At 40.6% G+C, this 26284-nt stretch overlaps 1 protein-coding gene across 3 annotated transcripts in view; it reads left to right on the top strand.

Moving 5' to 3' along the window:
* Positions 1-26284, top strand: part of TSC22D1 (TSC22 domain family member 1) — a 96696-nt gene that overhangs the window by 64968 nt on the left and 5444 nt on the right. The window contains exon 1 of one of the 3 annotated variants that reach the window (XM_054813993.1): positions 15848-15974. The exons of the other annotated variants lie outside the window; for them this stretch is intronic. Within the exon in view, the coding sequence (XP_054669968.1) occupies positions 15889-15974 (86 nt within the window). The 5' untranslated portion in view covers positions 15848-15888. Of the gene's footprint in view, positions 1-15847; positions 15975-26284 lie in introns of those variants that run through there. 3 annotated transcript variants of the gene reach the window in all.

Below are 26284 nucleotides of genomic sequence, written 5' to 3'. Positions count from 1 at the left end.
AAAATCTAATTTAAAAAAGTATATTCTAGCAGTAAGAAGTCTTGGAAATTAAGACTGTCTAATATCTGTGTGTTCTGACATACCAACCTCACTTGTGTGCCTATGTCACACACACATTTGTGTGTATTTTCTTAAGCTAGGATTGGCAAGGACTCGGTCTTTTCCTCATAGTTTCCCTGGGAATAGCAGCTGAATTTGAGTGCACAACGTCTTTCTGTGTTAGTATTTGCTCAGAGGTAACTGCCAGCGAGCAAAGTCGGATTGGATTGGGGGGGAGAGTGCAATGACCCTTTGGCATCTTCAGTTAAAACAACTTTGGATTTTTCTTTTTCCTGTCATATGCTGTGAGGCTGGCACAATGGTTAAGGGTCATTTCTCAATCAAGCTGCAGTGCTGTGAGCACGTGTTTGTTGTGGGTAAGCTAATGACCTCCTAGCAAATGGAAATTTAGGGGAGTTTTTAGGAAGACACCTGAGGGAATCTAGTAATCCAATTAATAGAAGGATTACTTTAATCTGTGAAGTGACATTGGCTTTACTGTTGCGAAAGGAGAAGGATTTTTTAAATAAATTGTCACTTCAGTGTTTTGAAAGGGGGGGAAAAAAAAGTCTTAATTTATGGAGGCATAATGTGAAATGCCTTTTTTTTTTTTTTAAAGTGTGGATGTTCTGGTGCCACCAGTAACTTATTACCCTTATCCGTGGCTTTGCTGATCAGAGAGCTGAAGGAAGGCAGGGTGTTGTTTTATCTTGACTTGGCAAGTGTGGTGCATGCCAGCCTATCTGCTGTGGCATTTGGGAGGCTAACTCTCCCAAGAAAAACACGGTGTGCTCCGTGTCGGGTTCAGATCACTGTCTCTTTCTGCCCCCATTCACAAGCAAGGTCCAGCAATCAAAGCTGCGTTAGCTTCCTGTACATGGAGCACGGGGAAGATTTATCTGGGCTTCTGCATGCACACAGCCTTAAATATTTACTCACCGGGAAAACCAACACAGGTTTTGGCCCTGAGCTCTTTTTAGACCTGAAAGTGTAGTGAGTGACTCTGATGGATGCCCTGGGGAAGGGGCTGGCTGGCAGGGTTGGTACTTTGTCCTGGAGGCACCCCCTTTCTTGGGCAGTGAATGAAGGGGACATGCTGATGGGGAAACTGGCCCAGGGCAACGATTTACTCTCTCAGGTTTTCTCTAGGACTGTGAGCTTCCCCTCGGCACGTTCTCTGTAGTACAGAAAATTACTAGGGGAGGATATAAAAACAGTTAGGAGGTGTGTGGTCCAGGCCTGGGGGGATGCACAGCAGCTGGGGACAGATGTACCCAGCAGGTCCCAGTTTCCCATCTCTGGGGTGTGCTCCACTGTGATCTAGAACTGCTTTTCCCTGTAAGTCAGGTTTTGTCTGCAGCACCTCTGAGTGCTGTCGCTGGGGTTGGATGCTCTTATTTATACACCTGGCCTCTGCGTAAAAAGATGTACTTCTGTGCCCTTCCCTTTTAGCCATTATCTGTGTAAATGCAGCTGAATTGGCCTGTTATGTCTTAGTTTTCAGACTGTTTTCAGGGAGATAAAACAGTTTTCTGGAGGACCGAAGGAGAGCTTGAACTGCTGCATCCCATTCTATTTGGGTATCTCGTGATTATTTTTTTTTTTATAGCAAGCTTTCCGTGGCTGTAAGAGCGGCTCCGAGCCCGCAGGTCCCCGCAGAGGGACTCTCCGCAGGAGGTGTGGGCTGCGGGGACCCCGGATCCTGGGCGAGCCGCCCTGCGAGGCCCTGCCGCGGCGGCCGGGCCCATAGCGCTCCCTGGCGGCCGCGGCGGGGCCCCGGGCGGGCCGGCGGCGGGGCCGCCTTCCCCGCGGCTGGGCGGGCTTTCCCGGCGGCAGCTCACCGCCCCCGGGAGGGATATTTTTCCCCCCAAAATCCGTAGCTGTGCAGAGAGTAGGTGGAAGCCCGGTACGGAAGAGTGAGGAGGGGCGGGTGGCAATACTCTCCCTCTGCGGAGAGTCCAATCGGCGGCGGGGAGCGCTGCTTCCCTCCGGCAGTGGCCACGAGGTGGCGTGGTTGGGTTGCTGCTGCCGCCTCCTGCTCGTAAGCTATGGGCATTGGATGTCTAAATAAACGACTTTAGGAGTGAAGGCACGTCTTGGCCTTAGGCTTGCTTCTCTAAATTTTGTCAAGTTAACGTGAGCGGGGTAACCCTGTGTAACGGAAGTGGTGCTTGTGTGGAAGCAGCGTCCTCGAGAATCATGCGAAAGTGTTGATAACTTGAGGTTTTCCCTCAGTGGAAGTTTGCTCTCAGGAGTGCAGCTACACCAAATGCAGTATCAGAGTAAAGGCCTTTCAAAGGGGAAGAAGGTCAAATCCTCGTTTCCTTGAAAAAAGGCAATGGAGTTCAGTGTTGGCAGTGCAGAGTAAACAAAATGGGCAGGATATAAGGAATTTGCAAGATGTTAATGTTCTGAACTATTGATTTGGGTTTTACTCAAGTAGTTTGTTTCACTAGAAGCAGCGTTCAATTTGAAGACCACTTGATAGCCAGTGAAAACCACAACACCTTTGGTCAAGAATAACTTGTCTGCACGTACTGGTAGTCACACAGCTGTATCCGCATTGACCAACAGCAGTTAAATTTAGTGGCGAGTAGCGGGTCAGGGGAAGGAACAGTGATGCTCTGCTGTCATTTACAAGGATGTAAACTGTGCTACATTCAGATATGACATTCGTGAAATGTTACTGACAGTAAGTTAGGGGGAGCTTTATACTGACCTTATATATGGGCTTCTATGGGGGTTGATGGAAGTAGCTAATAGAATTGAGTTTGTTTTTCCTGGCACCAAATCTGGCTATTTTGCACTTAAGTATGGTGATGATTATTTTGCCACCTTATGGATTGATTCTGCAGAGTCCTGGTTATTTAAATTTCATTTCTATTCGGCTTTTAACTTGGAAGATGTTTAGAGCCAAACTTCTAGGGAGAAGTCATCATTAGGGGCTTGCCTGACTTCTGCAAGCCAACTGTGTATCTCTGACCAGAGGAGTGGCTGTCTCCTCAAGCCCACACACCGCAACAGGAGGGAAGCATCAAAGGAAGGAAAGGCAGAAAAAGCTTCAAAGCTGCTAAGGCTGGGTTATGTTCAGCTGAGGCTGCGGTGTGAGTAATGTAGTGTATTGGAACAGAGGTCACTCAGGTATGGTACTTTCAAGGCATCCTTAACTATTGTTGTGGATGAATAACTCCCAAATTGTATGATCATAGAATTGTTAATCATAGAATCCCATGATGTTTGGGAGAAAAATGGCAAGTGGTCTATACCTGTACTTACACTTTATATCTTTCTTGTTCAGGTTCCCAGTTGTGAACAGGGAGGCTTTTCTGTCTTAGCATGACTGCAAAAGTTAATGCCGCATATAGGGAGCCCCCCAGGGGCAGGGTCGGTATGGATGATGTTGAGCAGCGAGACCGGGGACTTTCTGTTTACGCAACCGTAGTGCACTTCTGATTCATATTTTTGTGTGCAGCGTGCTGTATGGGAACTTTAAGAACAGGCATGACCTCTTTGTTTTTCCTCAAATGTTATGTACATTGTCAAAAAATAGTTTTGCTTGTTTGGGGGTTTTTTTTAAAGTTGCATTGCTTTTTTAGGAGCCTATTTCTAGTGCTGATATCAGTGGTAGTTTCATCTTGCTATAAAATTAAGTTGATGCAGAAGTAAAGAATAAGAAAACCAGAAAAAATTGGGTTTTGTGCATTTAGAGGAGTGTTTGTAGCAAAAATGGATGGTTTATCTTTTGTGGTGGTTGTATGGAGGAGATGTATGAGTGTTTTATGGGCAGCTGAGCTATTATACAACAGGGGCCTTTAAGAAAAAAAGCAGCCACCGAATTGGTGAATGAAGGGGGTCTCAAGTCAGTGTGAGTAACCACTTGTTTTAAAAAACAAAATGTGCTGTGTGGAATACCTTTTAATTCTAGTAAAACCTTTCTTTTAGGCATGAGCATAATCAGCAATTTGAGACTGAAAACTATGTAATTTTTTCTTAATTCAGGTTGGCAAGAAAATAGAGACAAGTGATAAAACAGAATTAAGACTATAATATTCCAGTTTCTTCAGATAACTTGCTGTGCAGTTGAACAGCTATTCTTGAGAGCAATGGGAGTTGCTAGATTTTGAGCACTTTTTTGGATCCATTAAGCTGAATGTAAAAATATCTGAACCTAAAATGGTTTTAGAGTTAGTCTGTGCAGTTTAGGATAATATATAATGATTGATTTTGTTGGGGTTTTTTTCTCCCTGTTACCTTTTGTTTTGTTAAAGGTGCCACACTGATCTTTTTTTTTATGTGCTGTGGATCTCAGCTTTCCTTAGTGTGGTATGTTAGAAAAAACAATTTTTCTCCATTCTCTACGGAGAGCCGTAGCTCAGATGAATTACACGTGCTTGATATCCACTGCTCTCATCCTCTATCCATCTTCTTGCACTTTGCTTGTGCTTAGAACTTGATTGCTAACTGTGTCTTCTGGGTGGGAGAAGAACACCTGGAAGGCTTACTATGTGCCAGTCTACTAAACCAAAGGGAAAAGGACCAGAAGGGACAGAAAAAAGAATACAGGAGGGGTAGATGGGCTCAGAAGCCAGGAGAAGGAAGCAGAGGAACAAAAAAGGTGCTATTAAGCTGCTTCACAATAAGGGACACCAGCTTGAGTAACCTTGCGAAGTCAGCGTGCCATTAGGCGCCATGCATAATGGCTTTTAGCTACTAGGATTCTCTTAGTCCACTGAATTTGTTTTTTTGTTTGTGGTTGGTTTGTTTTATGAGCTTCCCTTTTAGAGTTTGGCTTATGCTGGTCACTGGAGAAACTGCTTTATAAGAAGGGGATGGTATTTATAAAGGCTAACTTTAGTGCAGGAGATTAATTGTGTTGGACTGCTTCTGTGATTAGTGGAAAGGCAGGGACAGTGGGGCTTAGGCTGAGTACTACCCTCTACACATCTAACCTTGTCCACACTAAAGTGAGCTTTGGGAAGCACCTCTTGATATTCAGTATGTGAATTACTTTCAGTAAGATTGCAAGCAGGCTCTTTTCTTTTTAACCATGTGCTTATCTTGAAGGGCTCCTTTGAATGGACCAGACAGTGTCACAGGTGACAAATCCATGGCTTAACCATATTTTTTTTGAATAAAATAATTGGATAATGCTATATCTGTGTCAATACCTCTTTGCTCCTAGGCACAGATGATTCAGTCACTTCTCAAGTAACCTGGCAGCAACAGACTTCATGTTAATTGTACTTGCTGTTGTGTATCTCTTAATATGATAGCTTTGATTATAATTTAGCTTTTTTCTCTTTCTTGCTGTCATTTCTGCCTGCCTGCTTATCTTCTTTGGAATGTGGTTCTTCAACTGTTCTGATAAACTTCTGACACAGGTAAATATATCAGTCTGTTTGTATTTACTGAGCATGCCTTCCACTTGGCAGTATGCAATGAATCTTTAATCAGACATGCTATATGCTTAGCTGTAGACTGGGAAAGGGAAATCCTACTGCAATGATGGGTATCATTGGAAAAGATGATTAGCCAGGAAAATGGCCTGAATATTTTCTTCCTTATCTGTTTTTTTTTATTCCCTACCTCCCTCCCCCCCCCCCAAAAATAAACCCAAACCCAACAATCCACACCACAAAAAAACAACAACAAAACATCCAGATAGACAATAATAGCAAAAAAAAAAAAATCACATTTGCTTTTTCGTGGTAGCATGTCCTGTCTGGTGTTTCCTGGAAGAGTTTATGCTGATAGGGGAGTTGGTGTGTGTGTGTAAGGAAGGGGAAAGCAGCCTAGAATGAATAATATTTATATATTCTCACTCTTCTCCCCTCTGCCAGTCGCTGGTTTCTGCCCTCACTTTTATATTGTTCACATGGTGTAGCAGGTGGTAATTTTTGTTTCCATCAGATCCAATACAAATGAGAAGGCAAGAACATGTGGGCAGGATGAAGTAGGAGAACCTTTCATGGCAATTAGTTGGAGCCCTTTGTGAAATACAGTAGTGGAATATCTGTAATGGAGTGAGAGGAAAAGAATGTTATTTAACTTTGTGTCGTTAGCTGTGTTCATGCCTTTTACTAAAACGTGGAAAGTTCAGCCTTTGTCAATGGAAAGCCTGTTGCCGTGAATGCCTGAGCAGATTACTTACATCTTTGGACTTGACTCAGTATGTATGTACCAATAGGGATCACCACAAATGTTTAATGGGATATTGAACTGTTCACTGAAGGAGAAAGTAATAAACCTTGATTTTTTTTTTATTTTTTTTTCAGGCACCTTAGAAACAAGAAGTCTTGGTTCTTATAACTTGATAAATTGATATTCAGAAGCCAGAAGTACAGAAACTTCTTGGAATACACTTAGAACCCATCATCCTTACTGCTTCTGATACATTTTTCAGTGAATAATATGAAGTGTTAGCCATTATTAACTACAGCTGGAATGCAGATAGGTCAATAAACTAGTTTTGTGTGTGTCTGTCCTCCCCACTCAAATGCCTGCTCACTCTCTTTTCTTTCCTCCCTGTGCTCTGAAGAGGAGTGAAAATAGCACTGTGGTGTTCAGAGCTCACACAGAGTGCCTTGCTCTTAAAAATCCTTGTGCTTGTTGTGACCCAATCGGTTGTGATCCTAGAAAGACAGGTGTAGGTTGGCTTTTTGCTTCTAATCACTGCACCATTTAAGCCACATCTACTGAAAAGCAGCCGCTGTACTGGTGAAAGCAAGGGCTGCTGTTGTGAACTGCAGTGCTCCTGGCAGGAGAAATTGCACGGTGGAGAGGCTTTTGTGCATGGCTACAAAATGCAGGGCAGCATGATTTGGGGCTGAGTTATTTTGGAATGAGCTACCCTAGCATTGCCACCTTAACCCTTTCCTGTGGGGTAAGCTGAGCCACATACATATCTTGGCTAACAATTGTTTTACTTCTGGTACCTTAAGATGAAGTGTTTCTCTAGTACGTTGTATTTGGTAGTCAGGAGAGAGGAGTTGTCGTAGGCTGGATGTTTCTGCTCACTTAGAAAAGAGAGATTGAGAGTCTGAAACTTCTTTTTATTTTTCCTTGTTTCCTCTTTTGGAAAAGCTGTCATCATAAGACAATGATGTCATGGCATTGGGTAATGAATCAGAGTGCTGATCTGCCAAGGGAAATTGCAGGGCTTTGGCAGCTGCTTGCTGTAGATTTAGTTTCTTAATCCTTTCTTTCCTATATTTCTTTTCCCAGAAAAATCGGCAATTTCCAGAAATATTCTTTCTGGTTTTCAGATGTTGTATTAAATGTACCAAAAAACCTCCCCATCTGCTGTTACCTTTCTTCTGGATATTTTTAGCCCATAATTTCTTTATCCTCTTCACTCCCTCATGCAGTTCCTGACCCTTCTCTCAGTAATGCCTTTCTGTCCTTGCTATTTTTTCCGACTACTCTTTCTCCCTGTTCCTTCCCTGCTTCCACTTGCCTTTTTATTTCTTTTCTATTCTTCTTATTGTTATCTTTTTTTAGTTCACTGATCTGTTTTTTTTTCTAGTTTCCAAATCTGTAGTTAGATGGTTTTCCTATGAATCTGTTACCTAATATTTAATTTCATTATAAATACACTTCTCATGCTTTATTAATACCATGTATATAAAAATTATCTCTCTTCCTCTGAGAGATACAGTAATACTCTTCCAAACCTCTATTTTGGTCTCCCAAATAACCTCCATCACTTTTACTTACCTGATTAGAGCAATTAATTTCAGGAAAATGACTGATAATTACTGGTTGTGGAACAGAAGTCACAATTTCTGATTTGAAAGAGGGGCATTTCAGCACATCTGCAGTGTTGTCAGTTCTGTGCTCCTTACTGATAAGGGAAGAAATGAAAATAGTCAGAAGGTCTCTGAAGAAAAATGCTTAGTCAGAAGCAGCTAATTTCAGAATTGCTTGCTGTTGTTACATAGCCAGATAAGAAAATTGAAGGTTGTGACTTTCAGTCTTTTCTGAAATAAACATTACCAAACACATTCAATTTAGAAGAATACCAGCATAGATGCAGCATGAGAGCTGTGCAAGGATTAAGTGTTCACAGTAAAAATAACAACGTATAGGGTAAGTGCTGTCTTCTAATGCCTGCTAAAGAAACTAACGCTTAATGTTAGGGTATTGTTGACACTTGAACTAATGTTGCTTAATCATTCATAGTGGGCCACTGATGGGATGCATTGCAGGGAAAAAAAACTTACAGAATCTGTGGCTTAAAATGGTAAAGTATTTAGTTTGCTACCTGCAGTGTTAATTTCTTGTTGCTATTTTCCTGTCAAACCTCTTTATGCACTTGTATATGTTCACAGAACCATATTTGAGTAGGTTTCGCAACACCGTGAAGTTATTTATGTGAGAATGGATTATGCACAAAATACTTGTTGGACCCTGAAGTTTCAGTTTCAGCAGGGAGTTACACCCTTCTTCCTTCAGCGTGCCCAGTGCCTGCATTGCGCTGCTCGTGAGAGTTCCTGCTGCAATACCCCATGGTCCAGGAGCCAAGTGCTCAGGCCTGGTGGAGTGGCCTTGCAGTGGGTTCCTGGAGGGCTTTATTCTGGTTTAAACATCAGAGAATAGCTTTTTAGCTAGATCTCACCTTGCAGAGTGTCTGGCCCAAATGAATAAGAGAAATAGGATAGCAAAGTGTTGCTCCCTCCATGGGAAAATATTGGGCATGGTGGAGAAACCTAGTCTCTCTGGTGTCCACAGCTTGCTTTAGAGCATCGAAGGTCGTGTTGCAACTGCTGTGCTCGCAAAACCAAAGGGGTATGGTTATTCCTGTATGAATTTGTGCTTGTGTAGTGTCTCACAGGTGATGCTGCATTGTTCTACTATTTGTCTCCTTTTTGAAACAGGTTGACTTCTTAAAAATAAGACACTAGCCTCATGGAGTCCAAAGCTTTTTTGGGCCTGAACTGCTGCTTGAGTGTAGGCTGCTCTCTGGAATCTGAAAGAAAGGAAAAACCTGAGGGAAGAGAGCTGTAGAGTTAAAAACTCTTCCTATCTTGGTAATGGTTAGAAGTACATTGTTGTAAATCTTTAACTTACTCCTTTAATATGGATGTCACCAAATGCCCAAGGAATGTCAGCTGTAATTTAGTCTCATAAAGTTCCCATATTAGCTGTAACTGGTTCCTGTTAGCCCGCATCCAGTGATGAGACTGTTTGGAGGTTTGGGCAGGATGCAGATTTGTTTTGGAATTGTTCTGTGAAGGTTTTGGATGGCCCTCCTCAATAGGAAGGCTTGTGAGTCCCACTTCGTGCTGCATTTGTCTGTTGAAATTAATTTACCCTTAACTGTGAGGTTCCATTTCATGGATTATGAGACTGGCTTCATAGTCCTCCCAAGTTTTTTTCTCTTGCATGCATAGGTAAAGAAAACTTCAATGCAACCAAATGCATGTGGGGATGTGTATGTGGTTCCTTCCCCTCCAGTCTAGCTGAATGTGTGTAAATCCTTCATTGCTAATTTTGTATTCAGCTGATGTAACATGCAAAATAAATTGACAATCCCTTGCAGCAAAAAAATGCTGAGCTGCTGTTATTGTGCTGTGTCAGTCCATGTTAATCAGGCTCCTTGTTAATCAGAGATTCTGCTGGTTTGGATTTCACAGGTGCTACAGTGAAGGAAAGGAACACTTGCTTTAGACTAGGATAACATAGCATAGCCAGGGTAAAGAGATGCCTTACCTGTAGAAGAGATATTCGGCTTGTCTCCTATAGGCTTAATCTGATTTTACTGATCTCCATAAACAGCAATAACCTGTAAATATTCTCATTGGCAATACACATTCAGTACCAATGTTCATAATTACTACTTCTACCCAAGATATTTTACTCAATTTTTTTAAACATGTTTCTTTGTCCCAATACTAACATAGTTCCACAGCTTGAATAAGCTTTGAGGACATTTGTTCTTCTGTATGATCAAATGCTAGAAGTTCGGTGACTTCCAGTTAGTGGAATGTAAAGCATTCACTTGCAGATGACTCACTGTGGTTCTTGGAGAAGGCTGACTCCCTGTAGCTGCTTCTTCATGCTTGTGGTGCCTTCCAAGTGTTCCTTACGTGTGTTTTTAAATCAGGCCTGCTCTAGAGATTCAAATTCATATCTCTTTAGCAGCCAGGGTGGTTGATGCTTCATATTTTGGTAGTTTGAAAACTGTCTCTTCCCTGGGTAATTAACTCAGAAGTAACCAACAGGAGTTTTACAAAGTCCCAGAACTGTGATATAAGTAATTTCTTTAAAAGAAAACAACTGGACCAGTTCTTGGAAGAAAATTCCCTTGAGTTATTAAACAGTAAGTTATTCCTTCTTGTGCAGGAACTCCTCAAGCTGCTGGTTGCTGACAGGTAGGAGGATATTGTAGGAAGGTTGTGTTTATCTGCCTGCCTTTTTGGGTTCTCCCCTGGGCCTCTGCCTCTGGCCGTGCCTAGAGGTGGCTCCTGGGCTACGTGGGTGTTTCAGACCCAGTAAGATCTTTCCTATATGTGTTTCCTGATCTTTCACACAGGGAGGATTTTTTTTTTATAGATGAAAATAAAAATTAAGTGTAAAATAACAGGCTAATTCTGTGCAATCGTAAAGCTTATCTTTGTGTATCTGAAAGCCTTACCTTACGTATCGCTTGACTATGAAGGATGTATAAGAATATTCCTCAGATGTTCAATTAGAATGTTAATACCTAAAGGCACATTTCTCTTTTCAGTTGTTGATAGACTGAAATAAAGCTGTCTTCTCTAACAGAACTTCATTACATCTGTTCAAATTATGAGGATAACAAAGGTACAGCAGTGACTTCTGCTGCTAGCATTTGGGAATGAGATGCTTCCCAACTTGGCATCCACGCACTTGTCTTTCACTTCAGTGCTTTGGTTTTCATTATGGTGCAGATTTCTTTGTATGGCTTTTTGTTCTTTTTACCTCTTCTTGTTGTCGGTTTTATTTCCTTTGATAATCCAGCATGCCTTTCCTCACTGATGAGTTCTAATGAATGTTTTCTGAAGTCAGATTTGGGGTTTGTGTGCTGCTGTCACTTACTAGCAGCCTTGCAAAACACTTTGTGCCAAAGTACTCCATAAAGATTGATTTAAGATGGGGGGGGGAACAAAGCATTAAAACCCTCATAAGTTATGAGGCAAGTGGTATCTGGAGCGTCTCCTGTAACAATAAGCACTGTGACTTCATATAAATGTTTTTTGCTGTTTTTGAACCCCTAAAGTAGTAGTCCTGGAGATTGTGCTGTAATCACAAAACAAACTTTAGAGGTCCTGAGTACTGGTGGCTTATGAATCTCAGATCACTATTTTACTAATTTTTTTAACTCTTAAATATCTTAAGGATTGCATGTTTGTAACTTTAAAGCTTCCAGAAAAGCTTGAATGTTTGTCTGGTATATTTTCTGCTTTGTCAAGCACTTGTAGCACATCAAAATTTTAAATTTATTCTTAGTTTGTTGCATCACATCAAAATTGACATTGTTACCATAGGGCTTTTTACGTCTGTAGTCTCAAGGTTGGCTTGTGCTTTGCTTTCTTCTTCCTATGATAAAGTCTGAATTATTCAAGCTGTCTCTGAAGTCCTCTATAGTATGCGGAAAATGAACCTGCTAAATGTTTACCCCATGAAGGTATGGCAGCTAACTCAGTGATGTGTGACATACTCAGGAATTCATGCTCAAGTGCTGCACTTCACTCAGACTGACATAAACAGTAAATTCTGTTGGCTGGATGCCAGATTCATTCATTTACCAGGTTAAATCTAAACTTGGGGTAACGTTTTTTTTTTTAAAGCAAAACTGTCAGGGAGTACTGCAAGTTAAGTATCTCAAAATATGCTCCCTCCTCCCTTTTGGGCATAAGAACTATGGGGGGGAACCTAGGTACCCTGATGCCATCATGCATGAAATCTTGTTGGTTTTTGTTTCATTAAATGCTAAAACTTACCCGTATCTGACATCCTAGTGTACCCACAGTGATAATTCATCTGTGCACAATCTGTCACTTTATATAACAGCCAGAATGGTTCAGGACAAAGGAAGGAAAGCATAGCTTGGTGCTGAATTCTTGAATGTGACAGGAGAAGAAAGAAGATCCTTGCACTTCAGGCATTTTTCAGTTGCAGCTAGAGGCTATTTTTCAAAGCAGTAAAAATGTTCCATCACTTAGTTAATCCAGTTGACTTACAATTTCTGTGGTTTCTATTACCTGTAAGTTGTTGACCTTCACATAACTGAACAATACTTCTAATTACTTGATTGCATTGCAACCAGAATTGGCAAATTCATGGGAATGCTTACGAGAAGAATCATGTGCTTATTGGAATAGCTGCCTCTGCAGTAGTTATGTTTTAACATTTAATTTGATTTCAGTCTGCTAACTGACAAAGCAAATCCTTTCCTGTTTTTCATGAAGGTGATAAATGGAACTGATAAGATTCCTCTGGGGCACAAAACCCCCAAATAAAAAGGTCACGAGTTGGAATTATGTGCTTTTAGATCTGTGGTATAGAAATCATTTTACTGGGCATAATTGGAGAATTAGCATCAAATGAAGCCTGTGAGTGTTGCCTTACTGTAAAGTATCACCAGAATTGGGGCTGAAGCATGAGGAAAGGCAATCATTGTTACCAGAGATGGAGCTACCTATGGCTTCTCTTTGTGGGCCCAGCAGTGTCCTTGCTTCTCTGCAGAATAAAGCAGCTGAGTATATTCCGTAGTCCTGCATCATACATGCATGTGTGTGTATATATATATTTGCCTTTCAGACTGACTCTGACAGGACTCCTTTTAATAAGCAGAGCAAATTACAAGGATTTTAGTGTAAACTTGTGAGGAGGATGCTGGAAAGATAACTGGTTTTGCGTATCTTTTTTACTTGTGTGCGGGCATGAGTTGATAGTACAGTTAGTTATTTATCTTTAATAAATTATATTCAGTGCTCAGATCTGTGTCTCTTAGGAAATTGATCCCCCTGCCATGTAATTTAACATTTAATGATCCTTCTGGCTATAAAGGAAACCCAGATTTAAATCAGAGCAGCGTTGGAACTGAGTGATGTATTGGTCAGGTGTGCACAACTTGCTGGACCTTGTTTTTAACTGTCTTGACGCAGCCTCTAGCATGATGGAGCTCTTGGAATAGGAAAAGAGAAAGTAAAGACTGTCTGTGGGAAAGGTTAAGGTCACCACTTCCATCCCTTTCCCACTCCAACATACTTCAATGTGTATTCGTTGTTTTAGGCATCCTGGAAAACACCTGTGACCAGTGAATGTACCGTATGCACAACAGTTCTGGAGAAAGATTGTCTTCCTAGCTGATGTCAGCTAGGATGTGCAGCTTTACAGAGGGGAATACAGGCAACAGAGATGGCAAGGAGGATGTTAAAGAGGGTTAGGAGAAGGGCAGTTTAAAATCCGAAGCCATCAGCTCTGTTGATGCAGTTCTGTGGGATGCACACTCAGCTGAGCCTGACTGCCTTGGGTCAGCTGTGTAGTTTATAGAATGGCCAAGGGAGGCTGTAGGATATGTGATATATAAGATAATGTAACCAGGAGGATTCATTAGGGATTATTATTGTACTAAGTCTCTGACTGTGAAAAGATATTTAAGGATGCCACTCAAATTATAATTTCTGTCTTGGTTCAGCTTTCTTGAATTGGTTTTGAGCATTTCTTTTTGTCAGCTTGATGTTTTGGCTCTTTAAGCAAGACTCCTTGCTGTAAGTAATATGTCATCTTGAATATCAAAGTTATTCAATAATATTGGGTCAAACTTTCTCATCTTAATTATAGCAATCAACAACTATTGTTCCCTTTGTTCTTAGCTGACTGTTCCTTAAAAGCCGAAAGTCTGCTTCCTTCTACAAATCATTCCCCCCTGCGTTTTTTATATACGCGGTTGTACCATGTTAATCTCCACTTAAAGCTTTCAAGAGTAGCTCTGCTTTCAGGGCAAGTGTCCTCCTCATAGGGCTGTTACACCTGTATGCTGCTTCTCCAAGGACCAAGACCCTGGGATACAACTGCTCCGCCATCTGAGTGGTCTCACCTCCATGGCTTTTCGATGTGAGGAGAATGCTCAAATGAGCCGTGACTGTTACCTGTTTCCATGCTGTGCTGAGGGAGATGGACTTGATGTAATGAGAGAAACATATATTGTAAAGAATAACTTGTCTGCTTCAATCTCCCTGGTGTGCTTTAAAAGCGACACGATGCTCTGTCTTTACAAGCGAGGTGTACCAGGCTCTGTGAAGACCATTTAGAAATACTCTGCACTGCTTCACAGTAGCTCTGATGCCCAGTTTAAATTATCTGAATTCCCTCTTGGCTCTGGAAATGGGGAACTAATCCCACTGCACCCCTCAGGCCCAGAAAAAAAAAAATTGCATTATTTCTTTTTGTTTGCTACATTTCTACCTCCTAAGCAAAATAGTCCCTGTGTGTGATGGTAGATTTGTTGGTTCTAATAATGATAGGTTTTTACACCTCCCTCCCCCAAGCCAGACTTTGATTTTTATCATGTAATACCACCTTCTCTTGCTATCAGTCGCCTTTTCAGTGCTGTGGCAAGGTGCAACAGAAATGCAGCTTAGCAGTAGATGGCCATGCTCTAAGCCAACTTGTTTGGCTCTTCCAGTTTGTTTCTTTTCTATATAGTCTTACAAGGCAAATCTGCTTGAGGAAACACATCTGACATTGCTTTAGCAGTCAGTGGTAAGCCCAAGTAACATTTGCGAGGTTTGATTTTTTTTGGTTTTGTCTCTGCATTTTTATGGTCTCGGTCTGGTGGAAATGCCCACGCTCCCCTGTGTGGCGGAGGTTCTTGCACGCATACTGCAAGTAGTTGCCTATTTCCATGGTGAAGGGTTATCTCTGGCTCTCCAGCTTGCGTGTAGACTAGGAATGTAAATTTTCCTCACTTCTCTACAGCATACTGTGGGCAGTTAACTTTTGCTTGCACTGAAAAATGTTCACCATGATAGAGGAAGGAGTGTGTTTACATTGAAGCAAAGTTGGGTAATGATACCTATACAAGTAGGCATGTAGTTACAGGATATAGATGTGCTACAATGCACCAAAAATTCCTTATGGTGATCTGTGTTTCTGTGAGGAAGAATATGCAAGATTTGATTGAATTTTGGATTGACACATGATGAGTTATCTTTATCTGGTCTGCAGAAGACTCTAACCAGATGCATGTCTGTAACTCTTGCCACCGGTTCTTGTTGTAATAGCAGACAGGGAGAGGGATTTGCCTGCCTGTGTGAAATATTTTTTGGCGTACTGGATACTGTTGGTTCTGTGTCTAATTACAGTTGCCATTAAGCACTGGAACTTTGATTTGAGAAACAGTGCAACTTGGCTGCCTTTGTCCAAGCAGAATTAGCTACCTGTAGCAATTAACATGTGCTTTACAAAAAGTGGGAGCAGGCTGAATCAGCTTGAGAGTTGGCGAATTTGGCACTGCTGAAAGAAGATGCATTTGTTTGAGATTTGAAAACCTAATCGTGAAGATTCTAATCTCTCTTGATGCTTTATGTAACAGAACACCATGTGGTCTCAGGATATGTAGTGTCGTCACTGTTCGTCCTTCTTGTTTTTGTTGATCATGACCAACCACTATTAAACTCAGCAAACTTTGAATAAAAGCAAGTGGATAATCTTTAACGGGCGAGGCTTTGTGATTCTTGAAAGTGCTGCAGAGTTCAGGACCTGTGGTTAATAGTGGAATGCTAGTGCTAATCTTAGGGCTGCTAAGGATCAAGTTGGTATTTCTTCTGACCCTCCATCTGGGGGAAACTAATCAGCAGGTACTAAATAGATACATCAATGAAAGTGACACTTCTCCAGAAACAAGGCTCTAACCAAATAACCATGAAAGTGTTATTCTTGGAACTGGAGCAGCATCTGAAGAGGTATTTATAAAGTTTTTAATTTTTAGATGCTTGATTTACTTGTCTTCCTTTTTTTTATGGTTTCTTACACTATTTTGTTTGAGCAAGTACTTAAAAATGCTTCTCCTAAATCAAGGTGCTTGGCACTTGTTAAAACTATTTCAAGCTTGGTGTATCATACCGGTTGAGAGTACTGTGTCACGCAGAGTGGTTTGCTTATTCACTGAAAACCTACAGTCTTGAAAAATCTTTACTGCAATATTTAAAATAATCCGTATTATAAAATGTTTGCCATTACAGTACTTCTTTTCAAAAAAAATTTATTACAGTTATTCCAAATCTTAAGTGATGTAATGCTAAACCACAAATGAGAATTCTAACATGATTTGAAACTTACTATCAAACAAGTTCGTACTAATTCAAATATTTTTCATACATAATATATACTATCTTCTGTCTTGTCATATGTTCAAGGAAAAGTTTAGTTAATCACTCCTGTTAAATGTTTGGGGAGATGGTCAAATACAGCTTAGTCTTCTGCAAGTTACATTTATTAAGCTCCTTTTCCATATAAACAGTGAAATATGAAATACATGGTTTTGATCTGGTTCCTTTCTAGTGTTACAAGAAATACCAAGTAACTCAGTAAATGGGACAAGTTATTTTACTGAGTTAAAAATACCTGACAGTGGGGTGGGAAAAAATGCCCTGAGTCTTCATGTTGCAAAGTTATTGCTCTGTGTACAGAAGGCAAATACCCTTCTGTGGGAGGGAGTACAGAATGTGTTCTTCATAACTTCTGATCTCTGAACTGGTGCTTTTGTTATGCCACACCCTTAAAATGCAACCCCCTTGCTCTTATCGTACAAATTTTGACAAATACAGATTAATACATTTCACTTGATATTCTTGTCATGTTATGTTTGTGGCAATGCCTGTGGAGAATAGCTTTCCTCTGTGAATGGTGCCTCTTTTAAGAATGTAAATTTATACATTGGAAAATATTTTTAAAAAACTCACTTTTAATTTCTTCAGTGATCAACAGTTTCTGAAAACACACTTGAACATTCAAATGAGTGTTAAAAATTATACTAAATTAATTCATCTCACTGCCTAAGGAACCGGTGTAATGGAAATCTTTTATAATAGCAATTGCAATATAATGACAACAGGTATGTTATACTTGATCAATGTGTGTATACAACATTGACCTGTGTCATATAATGCTGAACAAGAAAGGTAGTATAGAGAAGACTGTTTCCTATCAGGAACCAATCTATTCCACAAAATGTATAATGAAAAAAGAGTGATGGAATAGATGTGGTATTTTCTTTAACCTTTCTATATTATTAAGAGGTTTTCCTAGAACTGATTTTTTTTTTTTACTGATACACATAGCAGCATGATATAGCACCTCTACTCAAACCAAAATCTGCATCTGTTAACACTATACAGAACATTTGGATGATTTCTCCTGTATTCTTATTCAGCAAGCTACTTCCTGTTTACTTCTCATTTGCTTTTGTTTCATCTAGTTTCTCTTGCAGAGATGCTGGTTTTGCTCTAGTTGTTTTTCTGTGAATTCAGGCTGGCAGGCTGTCATGTCACCATAAACTGCAAGAGGAGGAGAAACTTTAACCTCTCTTGCAGCTGTTCTTGGCTAATGTTGCATATGGTTGTATTTTCCTTCCAAAACCGACCCTACTGAATGCATGGGCCAAATCCAAAGAAGGATTTGGCTTTCTCCAGGTTAGACACAGAATCTGTCTTGAGAGTGAGCGCAATTGTATGCGGCTTTCTGGAGGACAGAAGAATGATTCCCAGGTCAGGTGTCTCATTTAAAACTTTCGTGATACTGACACAGTTGGTGGATCTTGTCCCACTTGCAGTCCTTGGTCAAGGGCAGCTTACAGCGTACTGAGAAGGGCTTTTACTCTTTAATATTATACTTTTGAAGTTTGGCTGCCAGAATGAAGTCCAAGATCTAGAGTTTAGGGACTGATGCTTTGGAGAAGTGATCCCTAATGTCTGTGAGCTGTTGGGGAGCTGTCTAGCGCTCAGCAGCTGGAAATGGTGATTACGGGTATGCAGGAGCTCCTGCCTGTCTTGTAGTCGAGACCACAGACAGGCGGTTGCATCCACTTGAGATCAGTGTACATTGTCTTTTCTCCATATTCAAACTGAAAGAATGGCATTGTGATGTCCTCCAACCAAGTTGCAAAAAGGAGTATGGAAATGCAGATGATGTGAGACTGGGGGAGGGGGGGGAACCCAGGCTGTTAGATGCTTTAGTCTTTGGTTGTAGCATCAGCTGGAAGAAGGGAGTACTTGGGTGCACCTGCTACCTCTTGGGATCATTAAAGCAGGCTGTAGTTTGTTAAAAGCCATGAACAATACTGAAGGAAGGGACACAAACTTCTGTGTCTTGTGCTATTATATTTAGGTTTTCCCTATCTGAACTTCAGTAACTTCAGGTTGTTTAAAGCATACCTTAGTGAAGGGCATCCAGTCTCTACTTGATTATATCAAGGGATAGAAAACCCACTATATTTATGAGCTAGTCCTTCTTACTGTTTTTTAAAAGGCAGACTTTAATTAATCATTAGACAAATATTAAATAGATGCACTCTAATACAGCAAATTAAAACAAAAATCTGACAGCCCCTTAAACCTAGTATTTTCTCTATTTAAAGGTAACTGTTCATTCTAATTAAATCAGGTCTCAGTCCTTCTGAGGATTTCAAGGATCCTTTCAAGTCCTTTGACATATTTCAGTCTATCAGTAAATTCCCCCAGCCCCAATCTCTGAATCGGTTCAATGGTTCTTTTCTATCTGTTTCAGTTTATCAACAGCTTGTTGTAAAGTGCTGAGTTCTTCAGAAATAGGGCTGAAAAACAGGTTTGGGCAAACTAATTCAAGGCAGGAGCCTGTCTCAGTTGCACCAGTGCTACTCTGTGACTCAAACATTCACTTACAAATATTTTTGTTTATAGCTGTCATGATTGCTTGTACTTGAACTGCTGATTGATGTTACCTTCTACCTGCCCAGGGCCTCTAAGTAATTAGTAGTAGCTGGAAAGAGTCAGAGAGGAATTCCCCTGTTCTGTACCTTGTGTGGGAGCAGGCAGTGCCTCCTTGCATGGGGAGGCTGCCTCAGTTGTTTTTTCGGAAGAGGTGACTTGTCCTCTGTGCTTGGTGGGACACTGCAGCAGCAGTTCCCCGGCTCCACTAGTGGAGCTGGAAGAGGATCTTTAAATCCTGTCTTGCAGCAAGGGCTTTCTCTCCTTCCTATAACTTGACAGCAGCGTGGCAGCTCACCATGTTGATGCTGTAGAAGAGCAGCTACTGGGCCTCTGGTCTGACACCCTGCATAAGAATGAGGAAACGTACCCGGGAGCTGTTTGGGACTTCCATGCATTACTAAGTGGGCTACTCATCTCAGACTTCTGTTTGGTTTTTGGGGGTGTTTGCTTAGTTTTGATTTTTTTTTAAGTCACAGAGGTTCAAGGTGTCATGCTAATGACAGGTTTCTGGAGGATGAGGTAATTGTTTTCAAGAAGCGTTAGGTGCCTGACACTGTGTGTGTGTACACACACACGTGAGCTCAGACCTTGTTTTGTACAACAGACTCTTGGAACAGCTAACAAAACATATTTTAGGTGGATATCCACCAGAAAGCAGGCATCAGCAGTGTTAGGGAGTGGACAGGACTGCTTCATAAACAGGATGCCACTCATAAATTTAGCCAACTCTGCATAAAGATGATTACCCAGATAACAAGTATGAAATAATGCTGTAATCTTTCCTTTGCAAGTTGTGTATTAAAAGATTAAGAGTATATCTTTTGCTGTTTGCAGAATGTCTGGCTCAAGGGTGGCTAAATGTCAGTGGTATCTGCCTAGTGTGGCCACCATGGACCCAACAATCTCAAGGTACTTGCTGTTTATAAGCTAGAAGATGCAGTCCTGTGGAAAATGAGGGTTTTCTGTTGCCCAGGGTTCCTTGAGAGGAGCAGTAGGATACTGAGGAAGGCTGAATCCCACTTGAAGGACAACCAGGACTTCGGGATATACAGGCCTTCTGTAGGTGACATGGACCTATGCCAGCCATTTGCAGTCTCTGGCCTAGAAGATGCTCCAGGGACATGCTCAAAATATGCTGAGCTGGCACATCTGTGTTCTGACTGTTCTCTTTGCTTTGCAGTGTGGCAGGATTACAGGAAAGAAGTGTTGTGCTGAAGTGGGTAATACATCTCTAAAGCCATAAGGCACAATCAGCTCAGATTAAAATATCTATCTGTCTTCAGGTATTTTTAAAAGCAATTTTTAAGTACAGTCATTTCGTAGTCTTACGTAATTGTCAGGTATCTTGCTTTCTGTTTCAAACCAGCATTGCTTTACAATTTCTTCCTTCAGCAAGGAAAGCTTAAATGTTTTTTACATGGAGATAATCTGTTGGGATTTCTGTGATTGTGAGTCAGCAGGAGTTGTGTCGCAATTCACTGGAGCTATGCCTGGATCAAGAACCCTGGGAGTACTTTCCCACTCCAGGGTCTAGCTGTACCTGTTTCTCAACGCTGTACTGAGGTGAAGCATGGGATTCCTCTCATATCCTCATTTCCATGGAGCTGGAAGCAGAGGCTGGGCAGGAAATTGTTCAGCAAATGCCTGGCTTGGTGGTTGATAAAGGGGAACAAGATTTTGGGATACACTGCACTGTGCAATAAATCTGGTAGAAACAGTCCCGCGTGTTTCTGGAAATTCCCCCCCCCCCCCCACTTCCTGAATGGACAGAGATATATGGGGTTTGATTTCTAGAAATTAAAGTTTCCATTGACATATAAAAATACCTTTAACTACATTAGAGTGAATTCAGTGTGATAAATAGCACTTACGCTTGGATGGAACAGGTCTTGAATTTTCTCTACATTTATTAGGAAGTCAGATGATAAACTGTGGGTTCAGGCACTACTGAAGTAGAGTGTTTTGACCACTCAGAAATTAGGAAATACAGTATTACAAATTTGTGTAATATGCATGTATTAGAGCCAGGGGAGTTACTCTGAAAGCCATTCACCTACTTCTTGGTTGATATTGCTAATACGTTTGAAGCCATTTGCCAGTGATTGCAGAGAGACTGAGACTGTAGGAGTGTAAATGGACAACTGGATAGAGATCTGATGTCTTGGTGTATTTGCCAAGGAGGAAAAGTGGCATTGAACTCTAACCTTATTGTCTTTATTCTACTATGCATGTAACAGAGTTGCAGTTGTAAGGCTTTATTATTATTTAACAGAATGCCCTTAAAAATGGTTCTGCACAACAGGGTGGTAATGAGTGATCTGCCATGTCAAAAGCTGAGCAGTGGCAGACCTTCATCTTCATTTGTGGCAGGTTGGATTCCATGTCCTGGGTGCTCCATTCCCACACTGTGGTCTTACCTTACGTTTTGTTTCTGTAACTTTCGCCTTTGATCATCATTGACTGTTTATAATCACTTCCGTAGAAGCTGGATTAAGGAACTTAATTCCAAACTTCCTGAAGATCATAGGACGATGCTGGTTAATTGCAGGGGATTTGGCTTTGTTCCTAGCAAACTTTGAGCTGGCTTCTAGTGTGATGTACTTCTGTGGGAAATACAGGCTTAATTTCAAGTCTTGAATTGAAAAGTGGCCATCAAAGGGAAAATGATATTCAGTGAGAAGTGTTGGCCAGCTGTTAGCCATATAAATAATTTCTTGAGTGTGACTAAATTATTAGCTGATCCAAGATTTTCAATATAGTTTCAAGGGGAACAATTAGAAAAAGGGGAAGAGGTGGGAAAAGAGGAAGGAAAGGATTAAGTGGGTTTTTTTTTTTTTTTAAAAAAAAGCATAATGGGCATAGGCTCTACAGGGGGCTGGGGACAGGGGAAATGGATGGACCTAGGGTCCTCCATTCCCCCCTTCCACAGTTAGCACCAGTAAGACGTAGTACTTCATGTGACTTGGTGTGACTCTCCACAGCCTTAAGGAAATAGAAGATATTGAGAGTTTAAAAAATAAGGCCCTTCTCAGTTCCAGGTTAAACTGGCAGGTTTTTAATTTGATGACTAAATCCCAGTGTGCTATCGAGGTGGGGTTGGTGGGTGTCAGCCGCTGTCCCAGAGTGCCTCCTGGGTTGTCGACCCCCTGGGTCAGAGATGCTGTTTAATATAGAGAACTTCAGCTTTCCAAATGCTGGTTGTGTGACTGTGCCAAACCACTTCCTGTACTTGCTATGTTTCTTTTGTTATGTTAGGTGTAACTCGAAATGCTCCAGTGACTCTCTTTCCTCCCCTCTTCATTTAATTTTGGAGTACATGGTTGAAAAATCTGTTGTGTACAGTTAAAAGTGAGATTAAATGCTAGTGTAAGTGGTTTTTACTCCGAGGTGTTCTTCTTGGCTTTGAGAAAAGCATTGCACATGAAAGCTACACATAAAACCAGGGAATTGAATGCTCTTTTTATGAGTTAAATCTAAAATTATTTCAACCAAATTTCACATAAAGGAAAAATGAATTTCAGCTTCATGCTTCGCATAGTGAAACTTAGATTCTAACATTTTATCACTTTTCTACAAATGCTGCTTTATGTCAATAAACGTTTTTTCCTTGCCTTCCATCCTGGGGATGGTGACAGCATGCATAGTGACGTTGTATACAACTTTCTGAAGGAAAGAAAATCAATTCCCAGCTCAGATGTCTCACTTAAAACTTTCAGGATGCTAACGCGGTTGGTGGATCTTTTCCCACTTTCAGTCCTTGGTCAAGGGCAGTTTATGGGATACTGAGGAGAGCTTTCGCTTTTAATGAAGTTAAATATTTTACACGTACTCATTTTAAGCTTGGATATGAAATTAGGGAAGCCTGTGATTCCCAAACTAGATACTACTGCAAAGGTGTAACTTTTTAAATTTAGGTGGTGTAGCATCTGGATGCAGTTGCAGGTTTTGAGTTATGATAGACCGCACTTAGCTCTGCGAGGAGACTTTGAAGCTCAATGGATGTGCACAGAACAGGGTCCTTCATCCCAACCGTATTGCTGGATGGTCATCTATGGATGATCTCAGGAAAGGGGATGCCACACATCCCTTTACAAGCATCAAAATTGCTTTAAGATGGCTCATATGTCCTTGCAGAGTTCTCTCTGACCAGTAAAAAGTGGATTATCTCTGTGTTTGTCTATATCCAGGTACTTGATATGGACCTTAGGTTTTATGTTGTCAACAATAAAATTGATAGAATTGTTATAATTCTCATTAAAAACAACTGAGGTTGACTTAGCAATTAGTTGCCTGTAAAAGAGAAAGAGGATATCCTCAGAGGACATAGTGAGAACTGCTCCTTGTTTGTCTTTTGATCTTACATGGTTATCTTCTGGCTTTTAAATGCAGCCTTCTGTCTCCTGTGCTGAGTGCACAGCGTGATACTTCTCTGTATGCATTGTGATTAGAGATACTGTCAGGTTATTTCCAGAACCCCAGTAGGGTGTATGTATTCTGCTGAATATTTATTTAGTTATGCTTGCACATCTGGAAAAAACAAAAAACAAAACACCCCAAATACAGCACTTTGTTTCTCTAGTATCTTGCATAGCTTTCCCTTTTATCTGTTTTTCATGGAACTAAAACCCAATTCCTAGCAAACCAAATTATAGGTGCAAATAACTTTGGGGGAGGAAAAGCACACATTTAGGAAAACTGATAGAGTAGTATCCACTAGCAAGAGGTTCCTCAGTTTAGCAGCGGTATGTAAATTGAAATCTATGGAACTCAAACTAGAAATAAAATGTGTTAGCCTTTGGAGCTGTGGAATAAGTTCTCAATGTCTTGGTTTCTTTAAATCCAAGATCCTAGCTACAAGTTTGGAGCTGGAAAAGAAAGTTGGCTGAGATTTGTCATCTTTATTTAGACTATCTGAATGTGGGGTTTTTTTTTTTTGTCCTTAGTCTTTTAAAAAATAATCATTTACTCTGTGTGTGGGGAAAACTCATTGGGCAACTTCTCCAGCCTATTTTGTACCTTTACTGAGAGTAAGAAAAAAGTCATGGCCTATTGAAATAAATAATCCTTTAGTCCTTGTTGCCAACTGCAGCCGGAGTTTCCTCTTTAGGCTATTAGCTTGGAGCAACTTTGCTTAAGTTTGATACCGGGGTTTTGCTGTCAATACACAGATAGTCTTGAATTTATGAATTTTAAGGCAGAATAATACTTTGCCATTTATTGACCATTTTTAGATGCCAAGTGAAATGTAAAGTTAGATGTCACGTAGAATCTATATTACTGTGGTCTTTTCTTAAGTAATTAACTTTTTTAACCTTTTCAGCACTTTTATTTTGTAGTTGAAAATTGTAGTTGAAGTCCACAGGATCTGAGCCCATTTATAGTGTAAGATGAAAGTGTGCTGTGACAGAAATTGCTGTTTTCTAATATGGTTTCTGGTATGGGCTCTTTGCAACATAGTCAAAAGATGAGATTTGTTTTAAGTTCAGGAGATGCCTCTCTGGGGCTTTTAATGTTGGCATCTAAAGGGAGCATACATTGACAAGGTACTTGAAAGATAAAAATTCTTTCACTTAAAAAATTTTAACACACAGAAATATGCCAAACCAGATTTGCATAGAGATAAAATGATTCTGTGCTGCAGCTTACCTCATTATGTGCTTAAGATGAAAAGCCCTTTTTTCAAGTGCTTAGCATGATTAAATTGAGACAAGTGGAAATTATTTAGTGGGAGAAACAGTGTTTAAGAGCTGAAACACTACAAAAGGTGAAGCATGCTAAAAAATCTGACTGCTGCATATGTTTCAACTTCAGCAGTTAATTTATTTGAGGATCAAAGGCTCTGGTGAGCTACTTGTTTAGCACTATATTGTATTCTGCCCCAGTTGTTTCTCAGTAACCCTTCTCAAGTCTTTTTCTGTTACTTTATGCAGTTTGTGAACACCTGGCGTGCTCCATAGACACGCAGGCTTCCAAAGCGTGTGATCCTCCCTGTGAGGGAACTCTAAACAAATGTCCCTCGTTACATATGTAACAGGGCGTTAATCGGTCCAGCCCCGTGCAGACCCAGAGTGGCTTTGCACAGATGAGGAATTCTGCAGTCTTTCTCACCTCTGCTCCCAGGATTGTAAAATTGTAAGCTTTTGCAGGCGGAATTCACTCTGATATTGTGTAGTGTCTGTTAATGAGGTGTTAGAGATGATTACAAGGTTTTGAGTAACACCTTAGTCATCTTGACTCTCTTCTCCAGCTGTAAGGGAGGGTGAGTGAGTCAAAACAAGATAATCTGAGTGAAGTGCATATTGAATGTCATGGAGGAGGAGGCAGGAAGGGAGACCAAATTGATGAACAAGCAAGGGGAAGGGCTGTTCGGAGGATTATTTGCCTTAGATATTCCATAGATTGTTTTAATTAATAAATAATATATATTGAAAAAAGCAACAGCAAAACCTTAACCTTTAAATATGGTGTTCAGGCTCTGTCCTTGTCAGGCAGATGACAGGATGTTGCGGCGAGAACATTGGAGATGAATGCTGCTCCCCTCTTCCCAATTTTGGGGATGAAAGTAGTTTTATTTTATAGTATTTATGTGTTTTATGTTCTAGATGATCTCGAGCTCAGAGCTTTCTCAGCCATAAAGGGAGACTTATGGTTTGCTTTTTCATAGGGTGGGCAAAGCAGAACATGCGTATTAATACCCAGTCCTACTTATGCAGCTGACAGCTTTCTGTTGAATCATAACTTGTCTTGTAGGCATCTAAAAATAAATGAAGGAATTTGCTAAAAGCCCACTGAAGTTAATGGAATATGGTTAATGAGTTCAATGGGAATTGGATTTAGGATCATATCTGTATCTCTTCTTCATGAAGATATATTAATACAGATTAGAAGAGGACAATGTTATTTATTGTTAATTTAGTCTAAGAATCATATTTTTCTGTCATAAGTGGAATGATGGCATTTAATTATCATTATGGCAGCACCAACAATCATCCTGGAATGCATACATTATTTTATTTTTACATGTACAAATGAAAATACAAACAGATGTCTGCTGTCTGTCCTGCAACAGCAAAGCAGGCACTTCAAGGGTATGTCTGTTCAGGCATGTGAGTTTGCTGTCTTAAGCAAGTTACTTTATAAGGACCTAATTAGCAGAGATAGGGCTTCTTGCTTTTTACACCTGATCTGCCCTTTTCTGATTAAGAGCTTCAGGGGACCAAGATTGCCTCTGAGCTTGTGTCCAGCTGCAATTTTGTTAATTCTAAAGTCTTGAGTAACTGCCCTGACAAGGAGTCATTTGAGATGTT

The sequence above is a fragment of the Grus americana genome, chromosome 1 (genome assembly GCF_028858705.1).
Source record: "Grus americana isolate bGruAme1 chromosome 1, bGruAme1.mat, whole genome shotgun sequence".
NCBI lineage: Eukaryota > Metazoa > Chordata > Aves > Gruiformes > Gruidae > Grus > Grus americana.
This window is presented reverse-complemented; position numbering and strand designations above follow the sequence as displayed.